General features: G+C 49.4%; 1 protein-coding gene and 1 non-coding gene across 5 annotated transcripts; both read left to right on the forward strand.

Annotated features, from left to right (window-relative positions):
• Window positions 1-10,441: 10,441 nt before the first annotated feature.
• LOC105304560 lies at window positions 10,442-12,021 on the forward strand. The gene is made up of 3 exons (XR_002776918.1): window positions 10,442-10,564; window positions 10,799-10,834; window positions 11,628-12,021. It is a non-coding gene; the product is annotated as an uncharacterized LOC105304560 (transcript).
• A 4,651-nt stretch (window positions 12,022-16,672) lies between these two features.
• ALDOA (aldolase, fructose-bisphosphate A) lies at window positions 16,673-22,086 on the forward strand. Of its 4 annotated transcripts, XM_011378727.1 has the most exons (10): window positions 17,876-18,121; window positions 19,044-19,197; window positions 19,396-19,522; window positions 19,608-19,819; window positions 20,300-20,354; window positions 20,485-20,645; window positions 20,998-21,081; window positions 21,180-21,354; window positions 21,503-21,702; window positions 21,789-22,086. In XM_011378727.1, the coding sequence occupies exons 2-10, from the start codon at window positions 19,057-19,059 to the stop codon at window positions 21,882-21,884; spliced, it is 1,251 nt and encodes a 416-aa protein (XP_011377029.1). In that variant the 5' UTR covers window positions 17,876-18,121; window positions 19,044-19,056; the 3' UTR covers window positions 21,885-22,086. The 4 variants fall into 4 exon arrangements, with proteins under 4 accessions (XP_023378269.1, XP_023378270.1, XP_011377029.1 ...); XM_023522501.1 differs by lacking the exons at window positions 17,876-18,121; window positions 19,044-19,197 and adding an exon at window positions 16,673-16,754; XM_023522502.1 differs by lacking the exons at window positions 17,876-18,121; window positions 19,044-19,197 and adding an exon at window positions 16,910-17,040.
• The last annotated feature ends 1,954 nt before the right edge of the window (window positions 22,087-24,040 follow it).

Here is a 24,040-nt window from a genome sequence, read left to right on the forward strand (position 1 = left end):
GTGGGGAGGGGGAGGGGAGGGAAAGTCACCAGCTTGGGGAGGGTGGAGGAGGGGTGGGGAAATGATGGCACCGACCAGACACCAAGAAACCGGACCTGCAGCAGCGTCTTCCCATGCAGCTCTGAGCCACAGCAGTGGCTGCGACAGAGATGGGGGGAGCAGAGAGAGAGAGAGAGGGAGGCCCTTAAAGAGACAGCAGCGGTGGCACAGGGGGCTGCTGGGGACAAGGGCCAGGGCAGGGGAGGCTTTCCTATTGGGGAAGAAGGTGGCTCAGGACTTCTTGGCCAACGGGGAGGAGACTCTGAGTCCCCCCCCTGTTTCCCACCAGCGTTTTGCTAACACCTGCCATTTCCTCCTCTTCAGTGTCTCCCAACACGTGTCCTTCAGTAGCCCGATGGGGGCTCCCAACTAAGGGGTGTCCACTCCAGCAGCGGGGAGAGAGGACTCCCTGGAGGAAGGGGGAGAAGCGAGTGCATCTTGCCATCTCCTCACAGGAGAAGGAAGAGCCGAAGGAATGAGTAGGAATAAAAACACCCTAACACAGCTTCCTTCAGACTCAGAGGCCCCCAAGCCTTCACCCCAGTGGGAAACTCTAGGTGTGTGTGTGGCGCTCTAGGTCCCGACTCTGCTGCACACTGTCCCACGATCTTGTCTAACTGTTGTGACATCACTGAGGTAATGGCACCTGTTCCTTTTTTACAGGTCAAGACCTGGTCCCCAGGTCTTCAGTGACCTGCCAAGGACACATATTTAAGGAGAGGCAGGATCCCTCTCATACGAGGTGTCAGAGTGGCTGCAGGGTTTGAAGAGGGTGGGGAGAAGCTGCTTCTCAGAAAACCCGCCTCAAGCCCAAGGGTGCCTGTGCCTCTGTCCTTCAGCCTCCTGGCTTTTCTTGGCCTCCCCTAAGCACCTGTCACTCTCGTTTTCTCCAGGTTTACTATGCTCCTGGCTCCCCTTCCTCTGCGACTTCATAGAACAGCCATTTCTGAGTGGGAAAGGACCCAAGGATTGGCTGGTTCACGCCCCTCATTCAACCGTAAGGAAACTGAGGCCCAGTGACTTGGCCAGGGTCACGCTGCAGGTCAGAAGACCAGTCAGAACCAGACGGGCCTTTGCCGTGGCGCTGCTTCTAACTCTTTTGTGCTGCTTTCCCATCCTGAACCAATAGTCCTGTGGACTTCTGCATGACATGGGACCTGCTACCCAAACCTTGGGTTTCCAGGCCTGCCCTAAGATACGCCTTAGTTAACCCTACAATTTGCTTTTGCCTGTCCAAAGCCCAGTTCCATCACCTCCTCAAAGTCAAGGGACTGGAATTTGCAGTTGCATGCTGCCCTCTAGTGGCCTACTGCAGGAACAGACCCTGAGAGGTATCTGGCCTTGGGCAGAAGGAGTCGGGGACAATTTTAGAGACGACAGTCTCTAAATAGCTTCCTGACCTCAGGGCTTCACTTAAGGGGAAGAGGGACCCAACTTCCTAGTTACACATTGGGCATGGGGCGAGATGATTTATGTTCATTCTTATTTAATCTTTCCCGTTGGTAGTACGCTTGTTTTACAAGAAACTGAGGCTTAGAGATTATTAAAAAAAAAAAGAAAGAAAAGAAAAAAACTTGCCCAAGATAACACAGATATGAGAATTGGCAAAGCTGGATTTCAAACCGATATTTGCATAATTCCAAAGCCAAGATGAGCAAAGCTAGAGAAAGGCACAGAGTTGGGGTGCGGTGGGAGGGCGGGGGTAGGAGGGTGATGTCAGGCCACCACGATGCTGCATTGAGGACCTGGCTTCACTTTGGATGATGTGGGTTAAAATAGACAGTTTTTTTCTTCCAAGAACTCACCAAAAATCCCAGGTAAATTCTGCCCTTTTGCCCTCTTTCTCTCCTACCTAAGGTTTGATGATAGTTCACATGTATGTTAAGCTTGTCAAATAGGTCATAAATTTGCAGCACAGGGCCTAATACAGCCTACAAACATGTTTTTTGTGGGGGTTTTTTTGGCCAGTTTGGTATTTTCTTAAATTCTAAGTGATTTGTCAGTGTATGAAAATCAGGAGATTTCACCTAAAAGCCCAATTTCTTTTAAGAAAGAATCAAAAAAATCAGACGATGTTGAACCCACATTCTAACTCCATAATGTTTGGCTGGAGCTGAGCAGCTGCTGCCCTCATTCAATAGGATAAACACAAGTCCTCCAGCTTAGGAAGTCCCCATGGAGCCTACATCCCCTGGAGTTTGCAAACTCTACTTTATAAACACGAATTCCCCTGACCCTCACATCTCCATGAAGAATGGAAGGGGGGCATTCTTATTAAACCATTCACAAATGAGGGCTTTGAAGTTCAGAGATGCTGCAAAAGATCCCACAGCCAGTGTCTTTTGACTCTTGGATCCCCTACCCTCCTCCCCATTAAACACACTCTGTGCTTCTGCTCTCACCACTAACTCTTCCTGAAAGTAGGAGATCAGCTCTACCAGCCCCGGCCCCCGGAAGGATGCCCTCACCCTGTCCTCTTACTTGGATGCCACCAGAACAGCCTCCGGTCTCTCCATCTGCAGGTTGGAGTGATTCTGCAGGCCCCGGCAGAGGAGAGCAAAGATCAACGGGAAGAAGATGCAGCCCAGTACAAAGAGCAGGGGCATGCCTGTCTAGGGTAGAGAAAATGAGAAAAAGACTGCTGTGAGAACACTTCAGCACAGTGTCCTTCAGACACAGAGAACCCCTTAACCCCAATTACTCAATGACCCATGGGATCCATTCATCTGTAACCATCAAAAGCCACCAGGCATAGCTTTTCCCTGATATCTTTGGGATCATATTGTACTTTAAATATCCCTCATACAGGGCAACTTCATGGTATCTTTTTAAAAAGATAATGGATAATGGTATATATATTTTTAAAATACCTGTTATTAACCCAGTTCCAACAATTTCATTTTCCCTCTAACCCCTGAAGCTGGTTGGTCTACACCTCCCAGTCCATCTCGCACCTTAAAATTCCTTCTCTTTCTTCTTCGACCCTGATGATGTGCCTGCTCTTCCTTAATTCCACTCCATCCCATCTTCTGCCCACCCCCACCCAAAGCTCTTTTTGGTTCCTCTCCTTTCTGCTCCGAGGGGCAAAGTGGAGGCTAGAGAGGGAAGCTGGTTCTTATCAGCATCCAGAACTTGGAAAAAGGAGGCGGGGTGTTCAAATTGTAAAGTTATTTGAAATTTAAAACCACAAAGCATTATCCTCTTTAAAAAGAGAGAGAGAGAGCCCTGAAAACATATATTTACATGTATATTATTTTTGTCCAGAAAAGCCACCCCTCCCGTCCCCTTCAGGGAGGGGCGGAATGAGGAAGACCCAGAACGGATGTAAGGAGTCGGAGCCTGCCATCCTGCACTCTTTAAGCATCTTTGGGGTGACCGCCTCAAGATACCAGGAAGGTGTCAAACTGCAGAGGCACGAGGCCTAGACAGCTCTCCTGAGGCAGTTGGCGGCGGCGGGAACATCGCCCACCCATTGGTGGACTGGCAGAGGGTTTGGGTTATGCCATCCTCCCATTGGCCAACCTCTTGACACATGTGCCCTATCATAAGTTCCCTGGCAGAAGGTGGGGGTGAAGGGCGGGATCGGCTATTGTGGAATTGGCCAATTAGAATTTGTTGACGGCTTGATGGACAGCTGCGTTTCAGGGGCGGAGCTGAAGGAGGGGAATGGAAGAGGAAGGGCGGAGATAATAAGTGTTAGTAGTTGTTGCTTTAAAAGGCAGTATAGGATAACAGTTTAGACGGCAGTTTCTAGGGTGGGACCATCCGGGCTTCAAATTCTCTGCGGATAATAAAAGAAACATTCTGTATGGCTCCACTTGGATGAAATTCAAAACTGGCAAAATGTTTTTGGTGAAGAATCGAAACAGCTTTTAAGTTGAGGAAGGGTTTTGACTGAGAGGAGACCCCCGGGCAGCCTTCTGAGCCCAAGAAAAAAGAATGTCCTTATACTGATCACGGTTGTATACACATGTAAAGTTCTCAAGGCATACTCTTAAGATTTGTGCACTTTATTTAAATTAATCTAGAATTTAAAAAATGCTAAACAAATGTAGGCTCTTTCATACGGTGGGCCAATCTCTGTGGGCCTCAATTCATCTGTGAAGTTGGGAAAATAATAATACCAGCTCATTAAATGCTATTTAACTAGCATGTACTGTGGGCCAAACACAGCTCTGAGGGCTTAAAAACATTAAGCCATTTTCTCAAAACAACATAGTGGGTAGGGATTATTGTGGTATCCATTTTACAGTGAGAAAACAGAGGCATGGAGAGGTTTGGTACTTTGTCCACAGTTATACAGTCAAGAAGTATATGAGGTAGAATTTTTTTCCCATTTTTTCTCCCATCCCACCAATACATAGAGAACATGTTGGTCTCTATAATACTTAGCAGATATAGAAAACTCATACATTCATTTTCCTAAAGAGAATGAATTTAAAAAAGAATAAGAAGAAGAAAAAAGACATCGAATACAGTTTAGACATATCAGCCACATTTGAAGAGCTCATCTCTACTATTAGTTCTTACTTTCTTAGCTACTTCATTTTTCCCCTTCGGGATAGACCTCTGAAAATTAAATTAAAGGTTAAATTAAAGATTATTGAAGATGAGGCCTCTAGTTGCCTAATCAGTATCCATTCTCATCACCTTTATTATTTTGTTGGGGACAGAAATGTGCCTATTTTAAAAAACTATATTTCTCAACCTCCCTTACAATTAGAGGTTTGGTCAATATGATGTAAGCAGAAGTCTATGTGGAGTTATGAGGAAAGCTCCTTTTTAAAAGGGAGTCAATGCAGTCACAGAGGAATATAGATGTTGTTTAAACATATGAAAAGATACAGAACCGAGGTTTGAAACCAGGCATCCTGTCTGGAGTCTGCCCTGTTACCTTCCCAGATCTTTCTCAGGCTCATTGTGAGGATTAAATAAAAATAATGTGTATAAACTAGTTTGCACAGGGTTCTGGGCCTGTTAGCTACTGTTGTTGTGAGCAGCTGCAGTATACAAGGCACTAAAAATTAATACACTTTACATACATTCTCTCATTTGAAAATCACTAAAATCTTATGAATAATCTCTCCCTTTTATAGCTAAGAAAACAGGCTCAAAGAAGTGAAATGACTTGCCCCAAGTCGAATAGTAAATGGCAGACACAGGACTCAGACTTGGATCAGACTTGCTGCCTTCTAAGTTGAGAAAAGAAAGGAAGGGAAGAAGGAGGGAAGTAGAGGAAGGAATGGAGAGGGCGGCAAAGTAGGAGACATTTTCCCCTCTGGTGCTGAGGGACAGTCATTTTCCCCTGTACCTGTGGCTTACCCTGGAATGTAGAATGAGGAAGGGAAGAATGAGGAAGGCCATGAGCTAGTAAAGTTCAGCCCCAGTTTCACTAAAATCTGGACTCTCTCTTACATTTCCTTCCTTCGTTATCAGTTTCTTCCAACAGTCCACAGCTGCATGGTCTTGTCTGAGAGATAAAGGATCAAGGGAGAAAAAGGAAAATAATTGTTTAGAGCAATGGCTTTCAACTTTGTTTTTACACTCAGCTGTGCACCCACCTGCCGAACTGAACCCAAACTTTCTCGTAATACTTAGTGATCCTTATGTGTAGTGCACTGTGGCATTTCCTACATCACTTGCTCTCCCAAAATGTTGATCATGATCTATTAAGCCGATTGCACAAACCATTGTGGGTAACAACCCAAGATGGAAAAATCTTGGCTTAGAGCAAATTCTCTCAACTTTATTTTTTTCAGTATTGCATTCCTAAGGAAACTTTTTTAGACATTTTGTTCCCTAATCACAACTCCTCATGAAATTTTGGTAAGACAGATAAACTGTATATCTGTGCTTTATATATTTAAAAAAGTAAGATTTTTTCGCCACCCAAGAACCAATTTGTGCCCCCTTAGGGGCCATAGTACCCCTGTTGAGAATGCATTAGAGACATCATTCCAGCTCATTTTCTGAGCCCTTACACACCATCACAACATCCAATTAGATCATCTTAGTCCCGTTCTGAAGGTGAATAAACCAAGGCTGAGAGGTTACATGAATTATTGAGGATTGAGATGGATTGGGAATCGAGAGACCTAGCAAGATCCTAGTTCAGCTGCTTAATTATTTTTCCAAAACTTTGTTTTCTTGTGTGGAAAACTGTGGGATTGGTCCAAAGAAGTGCTTTCTGTGGTGTTGGTCTTTCCCTGTTTGACCTTAGTAATAGCAAATGTTCACACAGTGCTTACTAGATGTCAGGTACCAATCTATATCCTTTACATATGTTAACTAGTGTAATTCTCACAATAAACTAAGGGAGATTCCATTATTACTTTCCCTTTACAGATGAGGGAATTGAGGCACAAAGAGGTTGCGTGACTTGCCTAGAGTCACACAGGTAGTAAGTGACCCAGCTGGAATTTGAACCTAATAGTGTGACTTCCAGAGTACCTGCTTTAAACCATATACTTTAAAAAGAAACTTTTTATCACTATCGAAACTAGAAAAAACAGTATCACTTGTTGTAAATAGAAGGTAAAAAAATAAATAAAATGACAAAACTTATTCTAATGTTCTAGCTCGATACTATCTATCACCTACTCCAAATTTGGAGCTAGAGGCCTGCTCTCTGTTAGCTAAAAGACAAGATAAGCAAGGATAGTGAGGTGTTAAAGGGCTTTTGGCAGCAAAATGAGACTTTCTCCTGGAATAATCAGAAGTGTTGAAAGAGAATTGGAAAGAATAGCTTTCGTTTGTGTGCATGCTTTCTTGCTGATCTGTGTACCACCTAAAATAAACCCAAGATGGCATGCATTCCACACACGGTGGTCCCTTGTCCGGGCGTTCTAGGAGTGTCCAAACATCCCCCAGGGGAAGGGAGACAAGCTAGCCAGTTCTGGAATAGGGATGCAGCCTCTGGCAGGCAGCCAGCAGTGTCCTCATGGAGAAAGACACCCTGGGATGGCACTGCCCAATCACCCGTCCAGACCCACACAGTGTTAGCCTGCCTTCTGGCCCCAGCCTGGATCTCCAGGTGGAAGTCTCTCCCCAGCATGGTCCTCACAGACCTGTCACACACATTCACCCTGGGCCTGAAGTTTACCGTTTCCTGCTACTTCAGGCTCCTCCATCCAAATACTGTCTTGCTCATCCTCTTTACCTGGGTGCAGTGCTGCCCCGGAGCCTCAGAGGTACGCAGGTGTGTTATCATCAAAGGCTGTGAATAAGTAAACAATAAGCAGCCAGAAGTTTTTCCCACACGACACTCAGGGAAGGGTCCAGTTCCCCCTACCGTGCTCTTGGGAGAGTCCTGGCCAGGGTGCCAGAGCATTTATTATTTAGTGCTTTAATTGTACCTGTCCCAGGTTAGGTACTCTTCCAAACAAGTCTAGTCCCACCCTTTAGCCGTACAATAGAAAAAACTGAGGGGCACGATGGGTAAGCTAAAGTCAGAAAACTAAGGCCCCAGGCCCTTTTTTCTACCATAGATTGGCTGTGTGACCTTGGTCAAGTGTCAACCTCTCTGAACCTCAGCTGTATGTATACAAAGTGCCTTGCCAGGGCTCAAGTCCTAGTTCTGCCACTCACTAGCCAGGAGAACTTGTATAAGTGGTTTAAAGCCCTCTGAGCCTTGGGGTTCTTATATACAAAATGGGGACAAGAGTGGTATCTCTAAACAGAGCTGCTAGGATGATCGAATTAGATACGAGTAAAGCACTGTTCCTATGTAGCACTTTGTAAATACTCGTCACGTTGTTCATTAAAAGTTCTTATATTTTTTAATGAGCCCTTGTTCTATGCCAGGTACTCTGCCTACATTTTCTGTAATCATCACAATAAGCCTTGACAGTTTCTTACATAATCCCTACTTTCCAGATGAGGAAGACTGAGGCTTAGTGAACTCAGTTGACTTGCCCAAGGTCACACAGACACATAGTTGGCAGAACTAGAATTCAAATCTAGATCTTTCTCAGTTCTAGAGTTCTTTGTCAACTGGGTCATAATTCTTTTCCATCTATAAAATGGAAAAAAATGATTTCCGCCACTCAGGTCTACTGCTAGATTAAATAAAGTCCGTGAAAAAATAAAATAAAATAAAGTCTGTGGAGAGGCCTCTAATGATGCTTGCTCTAGCTCAGCGCAGCTTAGCTTCTTCTTCCCTAGGGTTATCATCTAAGCACAGGCCTTTCATTTTCATAATGAGGAGGCTGCTAAACCTCATCTTAGTCTCTGGGAGGCAATATTGTCTGATGTCCATAGGAGGGGCTGAAAGTATTGAGATCAGATCAGAACTGCCAGGTTTCCTTCCCACAGCCAAGCCCAGGCCCTCTAAGGCTTCTTTCATCTGGGCTTTCTCTGTATTTCAGGTCTCCCATCCACCCCATGATGATTGGGAGGACACATATCCCTTTTCGCTCTTCCCCAGGGGCGGTGCAAAACTACAGGGGATGATATCTGACATCTTCAGCTTTGCACTGTAGGTAGAGGGAGACCTGATGGTTTCTCAGCTATTGCGAAACAAGTTTCTCCCCGCCTCCAACAAATGGCGTAATGTGGGAAGTGGGGCCTTGGCAAAGTGAGGTGCATACATCACCCTTCCTATTGGTTGCCTTGCAATGATCAGGCCTGGTTCACTGTCTACCCTCCTGCATAATGTATGAGCTCATGGTAGGAACAGAATACCATCAGCGGTGAGACTGACCACTGCAGGCCATGAACCTGTCCAGAGGCCTCGCCAAGGCTCACGTCTCTGTATTGGCAGGAGCTGAAGAAGGGAGGGAGTATGTGTCACTTGAGGCCTTTCCTGGGGCTGGCCTCAACTTGGGCCTTCGGATTCTGCAAAGAAGATGGGGGCAGACAAGAGGACAGCCTCAAGAAAGCAAGCTGACCCTGCCTCAGAATCAATGATGGTAACATTGGGGACAGCTAGACTTCTGTTTTCTGGGCTTGAAGCCCATTCTGGGTATCAGGGGTGGCTGGGACCTCTTAGTGTGGTTGAAGGTCAGAGGGAGATTTAGGACCCAGGGACACAGCCCCTGGCCACTTCTGTGGCTGTCTCATGGTATAGGCAATCCCCAGGGGCAGTAGCTGTGGTGAGGTCCATGGGGTGGAGAACATGAGCAAAAGTAGGTAAATGGCAACAGTGTTTTCAGGGGGAAATGTAAGCATGTCTGTGTAGAACCACAAAGGTCAGGAATGAAAGCAGGAGGTCCGAGTGCCTTGGCTCCCCGAGAGCCACCAGACCCAGGCATCTAGATAACAACACTTCTTTGGTGGATAGAGTTGGATTCGATTCATTCATAGAATCAGCGAGTACTCACTGGAGGCCCCCAAGGCCAGGCCAAGTGCTAGGGCTTGAAATACGGCAACGAATCAGTCCCAGGCTCTCACATTCTAATTGAGGAGCCAGGCACTGAAGTGGAGAATTCAAATATCTTGTGGTAAAGTATCAGAAAAGCTGTATATATATGGTGCCCAAAGCAGATTCCTCTGCCTGGGGCTGGCAGGAAGACCTCCCTCCGGCAAAATTGAGCAGATGCCTGGAGAACAAGGAAGTAGTTCATTAAGGGGGGAAATGAGAAGGGTGTCCTAGGCAGAGGGAACAGCATCTGCAAAGGTGTGGAGCTGTGGAACCACAGGCACTGGTTCAGGAACCTTGAACAGATCTTATGGTGGAGCCTGGGAAGAACTAATGGGACACAAAATAATCTTATTTGTTTACATATTATCTGATTTCCCCCTCCCCCAGTGGAATATAAGCAACACAAGAGAGGAAATTTGTCTGCCTTATTCTCTGCTACAGACCCAGAGCCTAGAGCAGTGCTTGGCACCCAGTGCGATGTTTGGGATTGAATCAATGGAAGATAGGCAAGGCACAGACTGGAAGGTGTTGACAGTCAGCTAAAGTATTTGGGCTTTATCCTGGAGTCAGTGGTGAGCTTTCCGAGGTTTAAAAATAGAAAAGGAACAAGACCTACTGTGGGTGGGAGGAAGTCACTTTGGACAATGATGTGAAAGTTCAAGAAATCAGGATGAAGTCTTAAATTCCGGCACTATCAATGAAAACGACTAGAGTCAGTTTGAAAAAATATGAAGGATAAATCCAGACACGCACGTAGCTTTGATTTTTACAACATCCCTGTGAGGCAGGCGGGTCCTCCTTTTACAGAGGGGGAAATGGACTCAGCGAGGCTCAGTGTCTTGCCCGAAGTCACAGCAAGTTGGTGGAGTGGGCTGGAGGTTTAGTCTTCCCTTTGTAGCGGGAGCCAGCATATGATTCCAGGATCCTACCCAGGAGGGTGGCAGCGGAGGACTGCGACAGAGAACTGGTAGACGTAGAGGATTGGCTACGAAAGCGAGGTGGGGAAAAGGGATTTGGGTCTCGGCGGCCGCCGTAGAAGCGGCGTTCTGTCCCCATGACAACAGCAGGAAACCGCGATTGGCTTCTGGACAGCACGGCCGCCATGGCCAATTGGACTCTACGCGGCGCGGAATCCGCGAACTGCCCTCGGTCCTGAGGGTGCAGGTGCTGCGGATGGGTCGATGGAGGGAGCCGGGGTGTTGGGACATCGGTGGCCTGGGTCGGGCTGAGGTCTGCGAGGGAGGCGTCACCCTCGAATCCGTCCGGATCCTCACTGTCCAGACTAGGGGCCATCTTTGGGCCTCAGTTTCCCCAAACCGGAAGTGGGAAGAAGAGAGTGGGCACCCCAGTCTAGGGGCCCTTCTCAGCCTTTGAAGCCCTCGACTCTTTCCTCTGCAGCTCCTGAACTGACTGGCGCTGTCCTGCCCCATGGACGTGAGTCCTAGACCCTCTCAGCGCCCTAAACTCACCCTGACTTTGCCTGCCTTCGGGAACTGGAAAGGGGGCTCTTTCCTCAACATAGACCCTTGCAGCTCAGGACAAGAGCTTTGAGAAAGAATGCCAGGGATGGACTTGGTGCAGGAGAGCACTTTCCCACTCTTCCTGACAAGATGAGTTTGCCAAGAAAACAAGGAGAAAAAGGCTGGACCCTAGGGGCACAGCAGAACAAGATGGACGAGGCAAAGGGAACATCAGGACAGAGACCTGGGGGGTGTGAGAGAGGATAGGGCATTTGGGGAACTGCTAGAACTTCAGTATGGCTGGAGTGTGAAGGGGGAAGGTGGGAGAGGCAGGTAGGGCTAGACGGAGCCTTTGCCACTGAGATAAGTTTAGATTGAGTCCCTGGGAGCCAATGATGGATTGTAAGGAAAGGAGAGAGTCACAAGGACAGCTGGTGTGGAAAGGGACGAAAACAGTTAAGGGTCAGTAACGTTGGCTGAGGAATCATAATGAATCAGAGACAAGAGGTCCTTTGAAGAAACATTCTGAAAAGAAGTTCAGTAAGTCTTGGTAAAGTCCAGAATGACCAACACACCCTGATGGTGCTAAAATGGGGATGACGGGGAAAGGCAGGTTTGGGGGGCAAGAGAGTGTAGTCCTATTGACTCACTCCCCACTATCTGGTGGCTGTTCCTTTTCCCAGCCACCTCCGTGTCCCTCTTGGTATTTCTGTGTTCCTGCAGCCCCTCCCAGCTCCTTGTCACTCCTTCCTCCTGTGCTCATTCAGGCCTCCTCTAGCCCGTGGAATCCAGCCCCAGCTCCTGTCAGCAGTCCTTCCCTGCTGCTCCCCATTCCTGCCATCGTCTTCATCGCAGTGGGCATCTATTTGTTGTTGCTGGGCCTAGTGCTGTTGACTAGGCATTGCCTGCTGGTGAGGGGCCTCGTGGGGGCTGAAGAGTGGGCTCTGGGGAAAAGGAACCTGGTAAATCTGTGCCCTCATCTGCATGCCCTTACCCTGAGACTCCTTGCCATTTATTTAGTCCCCACATCTGTCCCTTCCATGAGACCAAAAAAGTCCCTCCTCTGCTGTTACTTGCTGAACCTCCTCTTGCCCCTCTCCCCAAAACCTTGTCTTGGCTGTCTCTACTTGCCACCTGGCCCAGATTCTGAGCCCTGTCATCTCCTAGGCCCAGGGCTGCTGTACTGGCTGCAGCTTCCCCTGCAGGAAGCAAGGCGCCTCCAGGCCCCAAGACTGTTGCTGGACCTGTGCAGAAGCCTGCAACTTCCCTCTGCCTAGCCCAGCCCACTACCTGGATGCCTGCTGCCCCCAGCCCACGGAAGCTGTGAGTTCTCACCCTATCTCCTGACCTCCTGAGCCCTGGTACAAGCACTATCTGTGCATTTTTTTTGTTGTTTGTTGTTCAACATTTATTGTTCAGCACCTATTCTAGGCCAAGCACAATTCCAGGTACTGGGTCAGGTGGAGACAGCAAAAAACAACATGAATAACATATCAGATACTTTCTAGTAATGAAGGCAGGGTGAAAAGAAAACAGGGTGGCAGCTGGAAAAGGCGATGTGTGTAACATGCAGGGTATATAATCACTTCTGCAAATGGTAGTTAAACAGAACCTCTCAGAGAGCTCTTTCTGTTTATTGAGTGAAAAGTATGTTCCAGATGCTGTGCCACTTTATTGATATTATTACTTTCTCAACAACCCAGAGAGCTGGGTGTTTTTTAAAAACCTGTATGTATATTTTGCTGATTACAAAAAGCATTAATTACAAAGTATGTATGTAGAAATACATAGAAAGTACAAGGTACTTTATAAATCAGCTCTCTAACCAAGGTTGCTATGTTTTGTGTATGTCTTTCATATGCTAATATACAGTACTATCACTGCTGTATTTTACTATTATTTGGTAAAAATGGGTCATACCACATAGACTGTTTCATCACAACTGCTACTTGCCCTTTTTAACTTGACATCACACCTTGGCCACCTATCCATGCCTGTACATGTAGATAGGTTAAGTATTCATACTCTCCTTTCACAGGGGAATCAATTGGCTTGGAAAAGTTTAGTCGCTTCTCCAATATTACACAGTAGAGTCTTGCATAGCAAATTGCTACATAGTGTGTTGGAACAGTCCTCAGGGAGAAGCCTGGCTTGCGGAGAACAGGCCATTTTTGCATTTTTGGTTTTAAAGATGTTCAGTGTAATCAGCCATCTTCCTGGGCAATAACTGTTTGGGGCTCAGCAATTTAGACAGAAGCTACTGTCCTTGAAGTGATGACCTTCCCTAGAAGGAAAGAGCAAGGATAAAAGACTAAGCAAATTCATAACTTGGGCTGACTATAGTTGGTGCATTAAAGTCTCTGTTCTTCAGTTTCCTTTGTAACAATAACAACCACAAATATTACAAAGTTCTTGCCTACTTCACAGCTGCAAAAACTGAAGCTCACAAGGCTCAAGTGACTTGCCTGAGGCCTGGGCCAAGACACAAACCCAGGCTTCTCTTTCTTTCGGGGGGAGAAACCTGCCTGTTCTATTTCTATCACAGGCATGTCAGGAGGATCTAGTTCATTCATTCACTTATTGATTCCCTTAACCAAAGATTTATGGAGTCTTGTTGAGGCACTGTGCTGGACCCTAGGAGCACAGCAGAACAAGATGGACGTGGTCCCAGCCTCGCAGGGCTTACATGCCAGTGAAGGACAAAGAGAAATAAGGCAATTATAACAGTGCAAGAAATAATGTGATAGAGTGCAGTGGTTGGTTCTCAGCCTTGTGTGTGATCAGAAGCAGGTATGAGGCTTAAACAGCCAGGCATCCAGGCCCCAGACTCAGCAGGTCTGGGATTAGATTGGAGTTTGAGTTTTTAACAAGTTCTCATGTGATCCTGCCCCACACCAGGGTAAAGAACCACTAAGAGGAACGGGCTGTGACAGTGAGAATAGCTCCCATCTATTGAGTGTTCACCAAACACCAGGCTTCATGCTTACTTCTTCCTGTTAATTCCCCACAGTGACCTTATGACGTGGGTTCTGAGATGAGGAAACATGAATTAGCCAAACCTGGGCCTGAATTAGATTTGAAGCTGGGCCTGAGCTCTAAAGATGGATGGCCTTTACAAAATCAAAGCAAAAGAAATCAAAGTGAAAAACTGCAGAGCCTAGAGAAACACAAGGGTTAACATTCTTGTGGAGTCTTTGCTTAATGTACTTAAACAGCAGATTCCTTCCAGAAGTCACCTGGCTGCCCGTGAGAGTCAAGATATCCATTAACCAGTTATTAATGACTAGATCTAAACCCATCTAATGGACAGAGCCAAGAGCTTTTAATACCTTCTCTGAAGTGAAGGCAAAGGAGCCTTTCTCAGCCACCAATTCTGGGCACAGTGTGGTCCTCCCAAAACCCACAGAACCCACTTCATTCCCAAACTGGGACTCTCCAGAGACTCCAAACCACACCTTCATTCAACGGAAGGAAACCACTTTGTTCTCTCTCCCTTCTACCATGTCTAGTCTCCTCCTTGAGAGCCACTTCTGTTGGCAGTAGCTCCAGCCCAATTCACACCCCTTTCTCTGCAGCCGCTAGATCCCCTCCCCTCATTGGAGCCCCTAGTGCTATCTGATCTCACCAGTCATCTGACACTGCACCCCAGAAACCTCAGCTGCTCAAAAGGTCATTCCCCTATTCTTGGCTTGGCCCGGTGTCTGAGCTGTGCAACTGTGACTGTCACTAGCTCTGCCTCAGGCCTCAAGGAGCCAATCTTCTGTCACATATCCTGGGCATGTCCCACTCCAGCCACTTGGCCTGACTCCAGTCCATGCCTGAAGCAGTCTCAGATCATCTCTGCCCTAGTCCCAGGGCAGGAGAGGAGTGGGTTGGAGTAGGCTGTTCTCCCTTCCTGTCTCTAAGGACATGCTGTTCCTATTCCCTAAGAGGCAGACCTTCTGTTTCCCCTGGGAACTGCGAAGCCCTCTTTTCTCTTCTTTGCTTAAAGAGGGAAAAATGATGTGCTTTGGTTCATCTATTCATTCAACATTCATTGCTGAGCCTGAGTCCCCATGCTAACTCAGTGGAGACATGTGGTGAACTGTCCCTGCCCTTGCAGACCCAGAAAGAAGCTGCCATTCCTGGTGCTGGGAGGCAATGGGGTTGAGGGGGATCTCGGGACTGGAAGCAGACAGGCAGGTCCCTCGCAGCAGCATTCTCTAGTTGTATTTCTCATTCTTTTAGGCAGTCACTCCCTTCTCTGAGCCTCCACTTCCTACTTGCTAAAGAGGCGCCCTACTCAAGGTTCTGATAATTAAAATAGATGTAATTCTTTTGAGGACATTAAAATTTTTTAAATATGCAAATTACCATTTTCAAAGAAAACTAGAAAGATTTAAAAAATCCATGCATAAATGCAGACTGTGCCTTGATCAGAGTAGGTGCTCAGAAATGAATGATGAATGAGATCCTGCAGTTTGGTCTCATGTCAAGAAATCCACAAAACCGGCAAATTATTTTCATCATGGACAGAAAATGTATGTTTACTTTCCCTGTCTGTTGACTTTTAATTGCATGGGGCAATGATGCGGTAGAACCATCACTGAGCTGAACATTGGGACACCCAAATTCTAGCATGGGACCAGGCCAGTTGTTCTCTGGTCCTCCAGTCTCCTTGCTCATAAAATGGAAGAAAGAGAGAACCGCCTGAATAATTATTACTTCCAGATCCTGAACTCAGTTGTTTGGAACATTACCTCCTTGCTGATTTCTCAACAGCACAGGGAATTGATTTGTTCATCAGGAATAGTGGATGGTACTCTGTTCCACTAGGCACACGGGCCTTTCTGGGCTTGTTCCCTTCTCCCTCAAGAGGGTACCAGCTTCAAGTTCTGGTCTCCCTTCCTCCTGCCCACCTCTTTTCTTTTCTCCCTCAGGGTTGGGCCCCTCGCTGCCCTAGTTGCTGCCCACTTTGCGACTGTGCCTGCGCGTGCCAACTTCCTGACTGCCAGAGCCTCAACTGTCTCTGCTTTGAGATCAAGCTCCGATGAGGATCCAAAGTCCCTGCCCTCTGGGGAGCGGCCAGCCCCCAGGGCTCATATGCCCTCTTCTCTGAGGGGCCTCAGGACACCTTTCTCCAGGCCACTAGAACCACAAGTGGCCAGCCCAACTCACTGGCCTGGGAACCAGCTGTGGAGAGAGCTTGGCTCCTGGCAGAGCAGGACTCAAAGAGCCCTTGGCCGGCTGGACTGCAGCCCCTTTGTAGGGCCAGAAGGGAGAGGGACTAGTGCTCTGACAGGTGCCCCTTCTTCCCTTCCCCAAGTAAACTCATGTTTGAAGGTGAGGGTGGGGATACTGCTCACCAGACAGCATTATGGGAGGAACTTGAGCCTTGAGCATCAGGATATAGGGGCACCTCAGCACACTTGGTCCATGGGTTCTTGGTTGGTTGGTTGGTTGGTAATTTATTTTTTATTTTTATTTTTTTGGCGAGGCAACCCTTGGTTGACCTCACAGATTACAAAGACCTTGTCAGTTTACAATCCCTTATTTTTTATGCCTACAGCACCTGGTCTTCCTAGGTGGTCTTCCATCCAAGTACTAACCAGGCACGACCCTGCTTAACTTCCAGGATCAGACAGGATCGGGCTCGTTCTTGGTTATTTTGAGATGTGAGTGTAGTGCCTGCATCCGCTCTCCCTCTAAAGAAATAAGCTCCGGAGAATCCTAACAGCCCCCATCAGAGCCCAGACAGGGAAAGGATCAGAGGAGGCAGGGGAGGCCACATGGGCTGAGTCCCCTTTCTCTCCCCTCTTTCTCCACAGATCTCTGTCCAAAGATGTATTTCTCTTGACAACAGTTTGAGGGCCTCAGTCTGGATTTTCAAGGAAGAAATTTACTCTGAAGCACAGGTGAGTGAGCAGGGAGCCTCCCCTGACCCTCAAAATAGGGCAGGCCCACAGCTCCCTCTCTCTTCCCTCACTTTAGGCCCCACGCTGGCGTGAATGCCAGGGGCTTCAGGTTTCCCTAAATATAGGTCCTTGCCAGGGGATCCGTGGCGTGGAAAGGGCAAGAGTCACTGGAGAAGGTTGGGGACATTGGTTGGGGGGAGGGTGGAAACTGCTTTATAACCCAGCCGGGTGTGGCGTGGCTCACTCGCTGCTGACCAGGCTCTGCCCGCTCCTTCGGCCTCCTCAGGTGGGCGCCAGTAGGACCGAGCGGGGGTGGGGTTGGGCCAAAGGCGTCCGGATTAGAAGGGGAGACCTTGTCTGGGGGAGGAGGACCAGCTGGCAGCCAGATTTTATTCTGGAGTGGGATGTCAGGTACAAGTGAAACGTTTAGCAGGGACTCTGGCCTCCCATCCCCAGACTTGCTTGCGCCGAGCGCGGCCGGCCACTTTCCGCGTGGTCCGGCTTTGCGAGGCGGCCGAACTTCAGGCAGTCCAGCCCCGGACGGAGCACGGGCAAGGCTGGCTCTAGAGGCCCCCGGAGCATGAGGGACACACCCGCCTGGGTGGGACTCCCAGAACCACTGCCCCCTGCCATCCCAGCTGCTTCCTTGCTCTTGCTGTACGTCCACTCACCGCCCTTTCTCCCACCGCTTATGCCTGGGCTAGTGACCCAGGGAGGAGCGGCCCCGCGCCCCAGAGCCCGCAAGTCCAGGCTGCGGGTGAGGCCGGCGGAGGTTAAGCTCTAGGTTCGGTGGCAAAGACTCACACTGCATCAGCGCAGGCCGGAAACGGGTGGGCCGGGCCTGAGAGGGGACGCTGAGCCTCCATCTTCTCGGGCTCCTATACCCCCTCCCTCGCCCATCTCCGGTGCCAGAAACCGGCTGAGTCACCGAGCCTCAGCGCGCCAGGCGGAGAAGAGAGGGAGGGCCGGGACCGCGGGATGTGGTCAGAGTCACGTCCTAAGGGGATGGGGGAGGGCTCGCGTGCTGGCTGCACTGTCCCCGCCCAAGAGCCGCCTACCGGCTTCGCCTTTCGGGGGCGGCCGCTCCCACAATTCATCGCCTGCAATTGGACACCAGGACGCCTCGGGCTCCAGTAAAGGAAAAAAACCCCGGCAGAGGGCGGAGCTCTGCCCTTATATGGCTTGATACCGCCTCCTTCCCGCCCCCTGTGCCGCCCCCTCGGGAGCTGAATAGGCCGCGTTCCGCTTGGAACGCGCCGCAGAACCGGGGTGCTGGTGACGACCGCTGCGTTCGCTCCCTCAGTCCACTCGCCAACCCGCTGCCCTCCACCGCTGCACCGGGCAAACCAGCCCCTCTACTCTGCCAGGTGAGCGCCCTTCGCCACGTGCGAAGGTCAGGGACCGTGGAGAAAGATCCTGTAGGCCGTGGCGGGTCGGGCGTCAGCACGGAGCCTCCCCCCATACACACACCATCACCACATACATACGCGCTCCCAGCCCAGGCTCCCCAATCCTCTCCAGTTAGAGCTCCCTCGGTTTACTGCGCAATGCGGCGGCTCTGCGCGCTGAGTCACGGCGGGGGAGGAAGCATGCGAGATGAAGGGCCATTCCCCCTCCCATTTTCTTGCTGGGACCCCTGGTGCAAAGGATACTGGCCCCGAGGCAGCGAGGGTTTGGGAGCCGGCTCATATACTACCTCTGGGTTCCTGAAAGCATGTGGTTGGCCCCTACCCCGGGAGACCGGCGCCCCTGGAGAGGAGGGGAGTCTCCTTGGCAGCGCCTGATGCCCCATTAACACTTTTTTTTATCTTTCCTTATCGGATGACCTTGATTCTGAGCCTGGAGCAGCTGCAGCCCTGCGAGCAGACAGGAGCCTTTTTTAGGGAAGGGGTGGGGCGCTTGCCTCTCCTCCACTCTCTTTACCCTTCATGAGCAGTGAGATCCACAGACCTCACCCCCTTCCACCTCAGGCAGGGCTTCCTCTGCTGCCCTTTCCTAGGCTTCTGATTACCTCCCACCATTTCCTTAACACCCTTTTCCAAACGCCTGACCTTGGGATGTCCTTGAGGTGTTGATGCCTGTCCCAGCTCTGGGATCTTGGGTGGATTGGAAGGGACACCTCAGTGGCAGTCAGAAGATCTGGGTTCTTATCTCAGTTCTGGCCCTTGGGTTGCTGTGTGACTTAAAGACCTTTCTCTTCTCTGGGTCCTTTCAAATGAGGGGGTTGGGCCCTTCGCCTTATGCATGACCTCTAAATTCTAAAATACTTTGGTTCAATTTTGCTTCTAGGCAAGGTGACCCCATGGCAAGGCGCAAGCCAGAAGGGTCCAGCTTCTACATGAGCCATCTGTCCATGGCTCTGGCCTATTCCTTTACCCCAGATGCCAGTATGCAACCCCACCCTCAGCTGGGCAACACCCAGCAACAAACAGAGTTAGGAAAGGTACAAGAGGCAGGCCTAGTTTAGGGAAGTCGGGTGTAGGGGAGAGCTGGGGACAGGAAGTGATCTAAGACCTACTGGGTGTGGGGCAGAGGAGGTAGGGAACATTTGCCCTGACCTCCAGGTAAGGGGCCCTGCTCATTGGGAGACCACAGAAAGACCTAGCAAACTGGTCCTCCCCGCTCTGTCTCCTTTGCCCAGGAACTGACAGGCACCATGCCCTACCAATACCCAGCGCTGACCCCGGAGCAGAAGAAAGAGCTGTCTGACATTGCTCACCGCATTGTGGCTCCAGGCAAAGGCATCTTGGCTGCAGATGAGTCCACTGGTATGGACAGGACACAGTAGGAGGAAGGCCCAGGGTTGGGGGTGACAGGCCGATCCCTTTATTACCATGTGATGGTCCCTTCCAGGGAGCATTGCCAAGCGGCTGCAGTCCATTGGCACTGAGAACACCGAGGAGAACCGTCGCTTCTACCGCCAGCTGCTGCTGACTGCCGATGACCGTGTGAATCCCTGCATTGGGGGTGTCATCCTCTTCCATGAGACGCTTTATCAGAAGGCAGATGATGGGCGTCCCTTCCCCCAAGTTATCAAATCCAAGGGCGGTGTTGTGGGCATCAAGGTGAGGAGGCTGGGCCTCATGATGTGAGATTTGAGATTGGTCCACAAGAAGGAAATCCAGAGTAATAGGCTCTGGTTTGAACACTGGGCTAGGTGCCAGGAGACTTGGGCACCTAGAGTCTGCCCCAGATCACGTGTAAGGAAAGGTCGGAACTGTGGGTCCTCCTTGGCATTTTTAATCCTTGAAGTTGTAAGAGCAAGTTATTACCCTCTTTGTACAGATGAAAAACCAGAAGCTCAAGGCGGCAAAGTGTTTTGCTCACAGAATTAGGAAGTGGTAGGAGCCCAGGCTCTCTGTCAAATAGTATCCCCATGTAGTCTGTCTGACAGGATCAGATACTGTAACTAAGTGAAAACATTTGCAGAACAAGAGATGCAGCTTGAGAGATTAAGTAAAGTTGGGGGCGGAGTGGGGCCCTAGAGGAGAAAAGGGTCCTAGAGGTCACTTCCTCTGTTTTATGTTGTTGACCAACCCCAACAGGTAGACAAGGGTGTGGTACCCCTGGCAGGAACAAATGGCGAGACTACCACCCAAGGTGAGAACTGTTTGGCTTCTTGCCATATTGACCAACCCACTCAGGTTGGTGCCCCTCTCGGTGCTCAGGATGAGGGGGTACCACCTGCCGCCTCCTTTGCCATGCCATGACTTTTCCATCTTCTCTCCAGGATTGGATGGGCTGTCTGAGCGCTGTGCTCAGTACAAGAAGGATGGAGCTGACTTTGCCAAGTGGCGCTGTGTGCTGAAGATTGGGGAACACACTCCCTCAGCCCTTGCCATCATGGAAAATGCCAATGTTTTGGCCCGTTATGCCAGCATCTGCCAGCAGGTAGGCCTGCGTGTCCCTTTCAGGCCAGCTCCCACCTCAGCTGGTTCCAGAGTATCAGGTAGCCTGCCACCCATCTGCCAAGATTTCTGCCTCCCCCAAAGCAGCCATTCCAGATCCTCACCAGGCATTAGGCTTGGGCCTGTAGAGGACATTTGAAGACTCTGAACAGAAGGGCAGGACAGGGCTTGTGGGTAGATCTGAAGAGATCCGACAGCCCTACAAAGCTGAGGGCTTTGAAACCATGAGTTTCTCTGTCTTTATGGAGATAAGACCTTGGCTAATGTCTGTGGAGAGCTGTCAGTAAGGCTCTGGGTTAGGAGGCCTCATGGCTACCCTATCCCTCACCCCATAGAATGGCATTGTGCCCATCGTGGAGCCTGAGATCCTCCCTGATGGGGACCACGACCTGAAGCGCTGTCAGTATGTAACTGAAAAGGTAGGTTGCCTGCATGCCTGGGCAGTGCGGTGGGCTAGGCAGCTGGGTCTGACGCCTGTTCCCGTACTTCATCTCACTTTGGTCCTGCCCTACTCTAGGTGCTGGCTGCTGTCTACAAGGCTCTGAGTGATCATCACATCTACCTGGAAGGCACCTTGCTGAAGCCTAATATGGTCACCCCAGGCCATGCCTGCACCCAGAAATTTTCTAACGAGGAGATTGCCATGGCAACTGTCACAGCGCTGCGCCGCACAGTGCCCCCTGCTGTCCCTGGTAAACCCCAAGCCCTCATTTTGCCCTCTGGGAGACAAACTATACCCATAATCCTTATGCCCATTGGTCTGCTTTCCAGGTCAGCTGCTAGGGACTCCTACTGGTCTCTGACTATGACTCCTCTTCACATTCACCCCTTGTTTTACAGGGATCACCTTCTTATCTGGAGGTCAGAGTGAGGAGGAGGCATCCATCAACCTCAATGCAATCAACAAGTGCCCCCTGCTGAAGCCTTGGGCCCTGACCTTTTCCTATGGCCGAGCCCTGCAGGCCTCTGCCCTGAAGGCCTGGGGTGGAAAGAAGGAGAACCTGAAGGCTGCCCAGGAGGAATATGTCAAGCGAGCACTGGTGAGGATGGGGCGGGAGGCAGGCAGAGTGCTGGGGTGGACGGCATTCTGAGAACAGAACTTCTCACTGGCTCCTCTCCCTCTTAGGCCAACAGCCTCGCCTGCCAAGGAAAGTACACCCCAAGTGGTCAGGCCGGGGCTGCAGCCAGCCAGTCCCTCTTCATATCTAACCATGCCTACTAAGCGGAGGTGTTCCAAGGCCGCCTCAACACTCCAGGCCCTGCCCGCTTCCACACACCTGAAGAGGGGGCCTCATCCGGGGCTCCAGGCTCCTCTTTCCCATCACTCTTACCTCCCTTGTGACATTGGTGCGTGGTGTTGTCTGTGAATGCTAACTCCATCGCCCTTTCCAGCCCACTGCCAATAAACAACTATTTAAGGGGGAGTTTGTTGTCTGTGTCTATAGTATCTGGCCAGGGGAGGGTCTGAGGAAGTGGCAGAGCCCAGAAGAAAGAGCCCTTGTTTTATGTTCTTTCTTCTTGGACAGGAAAAAGGTAAAAGGGATGGGGTAGGACCTTCCTATTTCTTTTTATGATTGCCCAGGGCTTCGAGAGGAGAGCTTGTGACATTTTCTTTGAACCACCAAGGATGACTCCTGCCAACAGCATCAGATAAGGCTCATAGTTGGGGAGTATGTATGTAACTGCTAGTCTTAGGAGGCTACAGGCTCAGCCTCACTTTTAGGCCCAGAACTCACGGGTGCAGAAGGCCCCTGTGACAAAAACGCACTGACAAAAGCCAAGATTTCCTGTGTCTGTAAGCCAGGCAACAAGGTAAATGTTCTATATGAGTAGGTGCTGTAAGTCCCAATTTATGCTTAAGGCTACACCGCAGGAGTACACACTGTTTCTTGGTGGAAACAAGATTATTTATTAATGTATGTTTCTCTACACTGTCCAGCTTGTCCATCTTCCAATCTTAATAGGAAATGGGATTAGAACTAGTTTCTTAGTCCTCTTGGGCTGTGGAACCCCTTGAAAAACCTGGAATTCTCTCCAACACCCCCTCAACAACGTGGACACACACAGCTGTGGAGCCCAGGTTCCAGATTAAGAACTGAGCCTCTACTGCATTCCACGAAGCCAGAATGAGGGCTCTGCACTTAACCCTATGCTATGCCATGGACCCTTCCCCAATCACCCAGGCTGGGGGGTAGCAGTAAATACACCAGGTCTTCTTCACTGTTAAAGATCCTAGTTATAACTAGTTAGTCTTCCCACTTCCCAAATTTCTTAATAGTAACTTTTTCCTGTCTGAGCTCCCTTGTAGAAAAAAAAAATCTTGACCTTTCTTATTTCTCTGGACCTACTAAATGTGTGTAGTAATCTGTATAGAACTGACTTACCTAGGACCTTCGAGAAGATTAAGAACTTGGTCCTCTCCTCTGCGTATTTTTATCTGTTGCCTACCTACAAAACCAAACTTGCTCCTAGAGCCCCACCAAACTTTGGCTCTACCTTCTGTGCCTACCCCCAACTCTGGAACAAAATCTGAGGTAAAGCAAATAAAAATTGAAGTCAGTATAAGATAGTGGAAAGGACATTTCAAGAGGGAGCAGTCTGTGCAAAAGCTCAGACACCACGAAGTTTGCTTAGGGACCAATCACTTTCTCTGCCTGCAGCAAGAGACTAGGGAAGCAGAGTAATTCAAATACCACTTTGGATGGGTTTGGGACTCACGACAAAGTGAGTTCCAGAAGAGGAGAAACTAGTACACAGCTTTCCTGGGTTCCAATTTCAACCTTGATTTCAAAGCCAGTTCTTAGCTATGCAACCATGAACTTAACCATTGTGAGCCAGTTTCCTCCTCTTAAAAAAAGGTATAAAACTTGCAGACAACAAAGTAACTGAATGGTGTCAAGGGGACCTTTCTGGAATCAGGGAGGTCATGTTGACTGAGACACAGGCTTGGTGTAGGGAAGGTAGATTCCTTTCTGTCTTTAACTTAAGAGGTCCTCCATGGCAGAGATTTGTCTGTGGCCATGGAAAGAGATAGGCTGGGATTCCTTCATCCATTAAACAAATCCGCATGTATGCCGACTGTGCCAGGCCTTGTTCTAAGCCCTGGGGCTGCAAGGGTGAACCAAAGTTCCATCTCGGGGACTGAAATGCGAGAGGCCGACTAAACCAGGTAAACAAAACCGTGTAACATAATGTTACAAGGCAGAGCCCCGCCTCAGCTTGTTTCTCTAACAGGGGTCTCTAACAGTCCACACTGCGCCAATCGGCTTGGCACACAATGACTTCCGCTCGCACGTGGCTGACATCCGGTTTCTTCGGTTCATTTTCATTCTTAGGCTCCCGAGGTGGGGTTAAGGGCGCGGCGTGGGAGGGGGAGGG

The sequence above is a fragment of the Pteropus vampyrus genome, unplaced genomic scaffold (assembly GCF_000151845.1).
Source record: "Pteropus vampyrus isolate Shadow unplaced genomic scaffold, Pvam_2.0 Scaffold347, whole genome shotgun sequence".
Lineage (NCBI taxonomy): Eukaryota > Metazoa > Chordata > Mammalia > Chiroptera > Pteropodidae > Pteropus > Pteropus vampyrus.